This window comes from Tamandua tetradactyla, chromosome 2 (assembly GCF_023851605.1).
Source record: "Tamandua tetradactyla isolate mTamTet1 chromosome 2, mTamTet1.pri, whole genome shotgun sequence".
Lineage (NCBI taxonomy): Eukaryota > Metazoa > Chordata > Mammalia > Pilosa > Myrmecophagidae > Tamandua > Tamandua tetradactyla.
In genome coordinates, this window is record NC_135328.1 from 75503770 (window position 1) to 75511270 (window position 7501).

General features: G+C 42.3%; 1 protein-coding gene and 1 pseudogene across 1 annotated transcript; one reads left to right on the plus strand and one right to left on the minus strand.

Annotated features, from left to right (window-relative positions):
- Positions 1-894: 894 nt before the first annotated feature.
- On the minus strand, positions 895-1458 carry LOC143656671 (interferon omega-1-like). Its single transcript, XM_077128612.1, has one exon. The coding sequence runs from the start codon at positions 1456-1458 to the stop codon at positions 895-897; it is 564 nt and encodes a 187-aa protein (XP_076984727.1).
- Positions 1459-4583: 3125 nt separating this feature from the next.
- On the plus strand, positions 4584-5582 carry LOC143656687 (polypeptide N-acetylgalactosaminyltransferase 1 pseudogene; annotated as a pseudogene).
- The last annotated feature ends 1919 nt before the right edge of the window (positions 5583-7501 follow it).

Sequence of the window (7501 nt, forward strand, 5' to 3'; positions counted from 1 at the left end):
AGGAATTGTTCTAGAATATCAAAGAAAACTCATTTATCTAATGAGTTATTATCTAGAATATCAAAAAATTCATTTACACCTGAATGGCTAAGGCTGCTCGACCTAGATTCTTCAAGACCATTTTGACAATGATGTACAAAGACATCATCCAAAGGAATGGGAAAGAGACACACCCTCAGGTATTTTGTTTGAGCCTGTTAGATCCCATTGATACTCCCACAGGAGCCAACGGTTTGCTCTTGCCGTGATATTCACTGCTAAGGCATGTTTGGCTTTTCTTGTCTAGCCCAGTTCCCAAACGAACTAATTTTATAAATAATTTTTACATCTATATCCTTTGTTTGTGTAAGCTCCAGATCCTCAGCGAGTGGTAATCTCTCACTCAAGGTTCTCTCTCAAAGGTCATTGGATGAATGAATGAATAGTGAATGGATGAGTCCACTACACTGCATGATTTTCTATTTAGTTTGCAGAATTAGCACCTCAGAGAACATTCTTTTTTTTTTAAGGAACAGAAATGTCTTAAAGCAAATTTAATAAGAATTTATTAAACTTCTAAAAGAGTAAGTAAATATTCATTATAAAGCAAAGGTGAACATATTTATTAAAATAAAACATATAAATACAAAATCCACAAAAATGATAAATTTGTTGAAATGCTTAAATAAATAAATAAATAAATAAATATTTTAGGAAATAAAGTTCAGTTATGTGACATTGGATGCAGTTCGACAGTTCTGAAAATATTGGTCCTATATAGGCTTAATAATATTGATAAATAATTGCTAATTTTGAATCCAGTTATTTTATAGATGAAGCAATAAATATCGACTTTGAAATGACTGGAACATAAGTCTGAGCTTCGATGATCATGTCTGCGAATCCGTTTCCTTCCTAATTCCTGAATTTTCTTGTGAGCACATGAATGAAGAGAAACCATCTCCTGATTTCCACTCTGACAACCTCCCAGGCACAGTGACTGTTTTCCTTCTCCTGTAGATAGAGAAGAATCCTCTGGAAGTAGCTCCTCACGGCCAGTGTGGGGTCCTCCATTCCCAGGAGAGATCCTTCTTCTCCCATCTCCTGCAGCAAACAGGTCTCAAGGTCCTCCAGCTGGCGGTGAAGTCCTGAGAGGAGTTGTTCCAGGAGGGTCGTGTTCCAAACAGCAGAGGAGGCCTCTGTGTGGAAGAGGTTGAAGATCTGCTGGAGCATCTCGTGGACGACAGACAGGGCCTGGGCCTTCTGGACCCGGCTGGCCTCTACCATCTCCTGGGGGAATCTGAAGTCAGTCCTGTCCTTCAGGCAGGAGAGAAGGGAGATCTTCCCCATTTGTCCCAACACTGTGAGGGTCTCCTGCTTTCCCACGTCCAGGCTCTGAGGCAGGTCACAGCTGAAGGAGCTGATGGGGCTGGAGAAGATCATCACCAACACCAGCAGTGAAGGGACTGAAAAAGCCATTGGTGAGTTCCAAGGAGACCCTTTTCTGGCTGAGATGGGGGACCGTGAGCTTCAAACCAGGTTCTCTGAGGACCTTCTTCCATGTGTGCCATTTAAGTACTAAAGACAAGAAATTTCATTTTCTGAATTTCACCCAGACCTTTCTATTCCCCATTTTGGAATTTCCCATCTCCTCAGGGGCCTGAGAAGATGTATCAGTTGTAATTCTTTCTGTTTTCTTACATTGAGAGTTCAGCTTCCCCATGAAAATATTAGAATTCCCAATCCAAAGGGATGCTTACATTTTAATAAACATCAGTGTCTAATTGATAGAGCTTTCTGGATCCACTGTTCCATTTGTTAAGAACAACTTCAAAGACTATTCCTAGGCTTCTTTTTAAATCTTCTTCCTCACCCTCTACAGATCCTTTATGGAAATGTTGATATGCTAATCAGGTATGAAACATATCTCCTTTATGTGCATAGATCCTCTTGTGTTTTCCGTCATATCCTCAATCAGGCATTTGGTATCTCCCTAAACAAATGGGCTGTAGAGACTTCCTCAACCCATAGGAGCTGTCACCTTGTTCATGCTGGTCTGGTTGATGCAAGGTTGTAGCTCTCAGATCAAGAAGAGGACTTGGTTCGCCCTTATCCCTATTTTCTATTGGGGTATCTTTGCCCTGACTTTCAGAGGATAATGGAACCACGGAAAGTGGAATTAGATGTGTGTGAATGTGTTTGTGTGTGTGTTTGTGTGTGTATGCACACTTGTTCGGTTTGGTTGGATGGAAAGAGTTATGAGTTGGGTGGGTAATTGTTTCTAATTCTAAAGAGATATATTTAAGTGCACGATTATTACCATCTCTCCAAATAATCCCCTCACCTCACCTGTATTTCCATTAATGTACACCCTGTCCTCACAGCCTGGACTGGTAGTATTTAGCTTAGTCTTCTTATAACCCCCACAAACTTCTCAGAATCATTCTCTGAAGATAAGAAACATGTCAGTGTACCTTTCCTAGGACACTTGAGAGAATCCTATATTTTGTGATGGTAGGTTGGGGAGTGGAATTGTTGTGCATATGCGCCTGTATTATTTAATCTCCCAATTTTCCTCATCTTAATTCAGGCATCATTATATAGTTTGGTCTGTATATGAATGGCTCAAAGTTTTCCGTAGTGACATACTCTTTTTTCAGGTGTACAATAAGTTTGATAACCTCCTGTCTTCCTAAGGGGAAGAGTTCACCATCAGAATTAAATTAAATTAAATTAATTTTATAATTAAATTAAATCCATATACCTTAAACAGCTTAATGATATGCATTTTTCAAATTCGGTTTTCTTTATTTACTTCATTGAGATAAGTACTGAATTGCCCGTCATTGCACTGAGCCCAAACTATACAAAGATGATTAACCTGTCCTCAAAATGAGTAAAGTGCTGCGATTAATAATGTTGAGTTGTTCAGGCGGTTAAAATGTGTACACTGGGTTTCTTTATTGCTTCCTGGCAGAGACGCTGTCCAGCCCAGTCCATTATTCTAGCTGCATCAAAATAATGAGTAAGTGATTCATTTATTCTTTCACATATTTTACATAATTTAAAAATTGCTCCTTCTTCTTTGGGAGATTATTTAGCACTGAGTAAAAGTTTTCCTAATAACCTGACAAACTTCAGTTTGACGTTTTCACAAAGAGGGAAGAGAAAATGTAATGAAAAAACAAAATAAACCAAACTTGTTCTCTGCATGATTTTCGTGATATCAGAAGATTTGTATAACTTTTCAGATGCCTAGAAAGTAAAAGTACACAGTCATGGAAAGGTAACACACATAGACAAAAGGAAAGTAAATGCTACTGATTCAAAAAGAGAAAGTGATACTTTCCCTCCTGGAAAGAAAAAAAAGACACAGCTAATGACACCACCACAATTTTGGGATGCTATACACAATGACAGGTTTCAACGTAGCAGGGGGAAGAGAGTGTTGAAACCAGAGATGGATCCAGAAAGAGGGCAGCTGGATCGTAAAAGATACTTTCCTTAAAAGGCTAGTTTTCAGCTTTGAAAGATCAGGGAGTTGTTTTTCTTACTTTCTTCCCAGTTCCTTTCCCTCTCTACATCATCGACCCCCTCCCCCTCCATCTTTGTTGCTCTCTCTCTCTCTCCCTCTCTCTATTTTTCCACTGGCCACAAAGATGATCCAACTCTACAGAGTTAGTCACAGGACGATATTCAGAGGCTTGTACACTGACTGGTCTCCTCCATCTTCCCCTCCACACCCTCTCCCTCTCCTTCTCTCTCTCTCTCTCTGTCTCTGTCTCTCGGCTTTATTTTTCCACTGACCACAGAGATGCCCCAAACCCACGGATTAGTCACAACAACCGATTCTCAGCCTAGACTGGCTGCACACTGAACGGCCATTTAAACAGAGTGAGAGAGGTCAGGTGTCTCGGGAGCGAGCAGATGTTACGTTTAGACAAGACATTGCTTCCATCCACATATTCAAGTTCACGCATAGAGGAAATGAGTGACAAAACTTGTGTTTTATTGGACTGAGAATAAAGGCGTGGAGGCCCGTGATCTCGGGACGCATCCATCTAGCCTCGCAGCCGGCTGGGTGGTTTGCTCCGCGCGGGGAGTGGCTGACAGGCTTTGTGCGGACTTTATCCCGGTGTCGTTCTTTGTCCATCGCACAACCGTCATCAGGACACCCCAGGGCAGCGGGAACGACGGTCATGTCCGCGTAACGGGAGCGAGGTGACAACGGTCTCACAGCCGCTACGAACGGGAGCTGCGCCTCGCCCCACGCGCCCAGCTGACGACGCCGGCGGCCCTGCGGCTCGACCCCGCGCTGACGCGGTGGCGGCGACGTGCGCTGCGGCCCCGAGGAGCGCGCCGAGCCCGCGGAGGCCTGGCGCTGTGGCGGTGGCGGGGGCGGGGCGGGTCCCGCTTCGGCCCCTTTGCGCGTGGGGGGAGCCGCCGCCAGTGGGCGAGGAGGCTGCGGGGCGGAAGGCGGCCGGAGGGGGGCGCCCGCGGGACCTGCCGCCACCTTCCCTGCGGGCCCAGCACCCTCGCCGCCGCCACGCACTGACCCAGGTTGTGGACGTAGTTTCTGATGAAACTGGATTAGAATGCTTTTCATGACATTTGTATATTTAGATATGTATATACACATTTTAAAATTTTGCATTTGTCTTAAAGTGTCAAGAGAAAATTTGCACATTTCAAGGTGGTCTTGGCCACCTCCTTGATTTGGGTGCTCTTGGATCTGTTCCTGCTGCTTTACTTCAGTGAATGCAACAAATGTGATGAGAAAGGGAAAGAGGATTTCCTGCTGGAGATGTTCTAGCGGCGGTACAAAAGCTCATGAAGGTCCTGGAGAAATGGGGAAGCCAGCCCTCATTCCTAAAGATGGTCAAGAAAATATGAAAGAGATGTTTGAAGTCATTCAGTTCAACTTATTGGCGAGTGAGATGATTGCCCTCAACAGAGCTTCACCAGATGTGAGGTTAGAAAGGTGTAAACAAAGGTTTATCCGGATAATCTTCCTACAAGTGTGGTGATTGTTTTCTACAGTGAGGCTTGCGGCACACTTCTGTGAACTGTTCATATTGTGATTAAATTGCTCACCAAGATATATGTTAGAAGAAATTGTTCTGGTGGATGATGTCAGTGAAACAGACTTTTTGAAAAGACCTCTAGAGAGTTAAATGAGGAAATTAAAAGTACTCCTTCATGTGATTCGAATGGAAGAACTTTCTGAGTTGATCAGAGCTAGATGAAAAGGCGCTGCTGTGTCTGAAGGTCACCTTCTTAGATTGTCTTGTGAACAGATAGTGGCATGGCTGGAGCCTCTCTTAGCCAGGATCAAACATGACAGGAAACCAGGCGCATGTCCAGTCGCTGATGTGATCAGTGATGATACTGTGGAGTCCACGGCGCGTTCTGACATGACTTAGGGTGGATTCCACTGGAAGCTCACTTTTCGCTGGTATCCTGTTCCCTAGAGAGAAATGGACTGAAGGAGATTATCAGGTTTTTTTCTCATACTGCCAACCAAGAAGTTAGAACAGATGACCTTTGCTTGGATGTTTCCAAACTTAATGGTCCGGGCACGATGCTCCAATCCCACCCCCTAAAAGCAGCCACCTGTGGGAGTGCGACCCAGTGAAGTTCAGCCTGCAGCATGCGGACACGCGTCAGTGCCTGGGGAAAGCGCCGGAGGAGGAGAGCCGGGGGCCCAGCATTAGGGGTGTGATGGAAGCCGGTCCCAGCTGTGGCTTCTTGGAACTATCACCCTTCCAGAAATATTCTGAGACCCGGTTTACAAAACAAAACACGAATTGACGGGGCTCCCTCAGCATGCATTTCTGCCACAGTCTTAAGTAGCAAAAATGGAAAAGTGCTTTTCTGCTCTGTGGGATCTATTAAAACTTAAATCTCCTCTAGCTTTACCTTAGCTGTGAACCAGCCTTCCTGTCCAAGGCCGAGAAATACATACTAGTGAGACTGCGCACACTGATGTTTACAAGACTGAAAGAATTTCTCATCAAGAATCATTGTAAAGAAAATTCGGACAATGAAACAACCAAGAAACTGTATTTTCTGGAGAGCTGCAGTTTTTATGGTTTGCTTGCACATCAGTAATTTCTGCTGAATGTGCTATCATGATGAAGAGAGTGCCAAGATTTTTTTTTCTAAATAGGACTAGTCGCCAGTATATTAATATTGATACAAAAATAAACATAAGACACTTGGAACCTGATTCAAAATCATGTAAACATTTTTATAATAATTTAAAAAATGATATTAAACGGTTTAAAGAAAATTAAATCAGAACTATGGGAAGTATAATTTGCTATAGTACAGTTTCAAATTTCTGCATAGATTTTTTGCTTCATTGGGGAAAATAACTGATTCCTATGTCATTTATTTTGTTTTCATCTGTGATATTCATGAATCTTTTTTTTTCCTTGTGATGATGAAATTGATCTGGAAAACAAATGATGCCTTGAAGATAGTTTTAATATTTTTCTACAGTTGTTTTTTTTTAATTTTTTTTGGTCTCTGAGTGTTTGAATTATAATTTTTTCTGGCTTTCTAAAAAATGGGATTTTAACATAATGTCTGGTTTCGATGAAGAAGTTACATATGTCAGTTGCTCTTGGGTCAAGTGGCTTGTAGACTTTTACACTCAAAAAAGTTATTAAATTAAAGAAGTATTTGCAAAGTCCCCTTGGAGGAATGGCGAGAAAGGGGGAAAATTCAACTTCCCCACTTGGAGAATTCCTGATATTCTCACAAGCAGCAGGGACAACCACATCAATAAGGCAAGCCCTCAGTCTTGGGGTTTGTCCCTATGAAACTTATCCCTACAAAGGGATAAAGCATAGACTAAGCCTACTTAAAATTAGGCCTAAGAGTCATCCCCAGAGAACCTCTTTTGTTGCTGAGATGTGGCCTCTCTCTCAACCAACCCAGCAAGCAAACTCATTGCCCTCCCTTTTCTACAAGGGACATGACTCCCAGGGGTGTAAACCTCCCTGGCAGTGTGGGCCAGAAATCCTAAAATGAGCGAGGACTCAGCATCAAGGGATTGAGAAAAACTTCTTGACTGAAAGGGGGAAGAGAGAAATGAGACAAAATAAAGTGTCAGTGGCTGAAAGATTTCAAATAGAGTCAATAGGTTATCCTGGAGGCTATTCTTATGCAGTATATAGATACCAACTTTATAGTTTAAGGTATAAAGGAGAGGCTAGAGGGAAGTGCCTCAAACTGTAGAGCTGTGTTCCAGTAGCCATGTTTCTTGAAGATGATTGTATAATGATAGTTTTTGTAATGTTACTATGTGATTGTGAAAACCTTGTGTCTGATGTTCCCTTTATCTACAGTGTGGACAGATGAGTAAAAACTATGGATAAAAAACAAATAATAGGAAGAACAAAGTTTCAAATACATAGGTCAGATGGAAATACTAGTGGTCAATGAGAGGAAGGGGAGAGGAATATTGTATGTACAACTTTTATTTCTGCTTTTTATTTCTTTTTTCTGGAGTTAT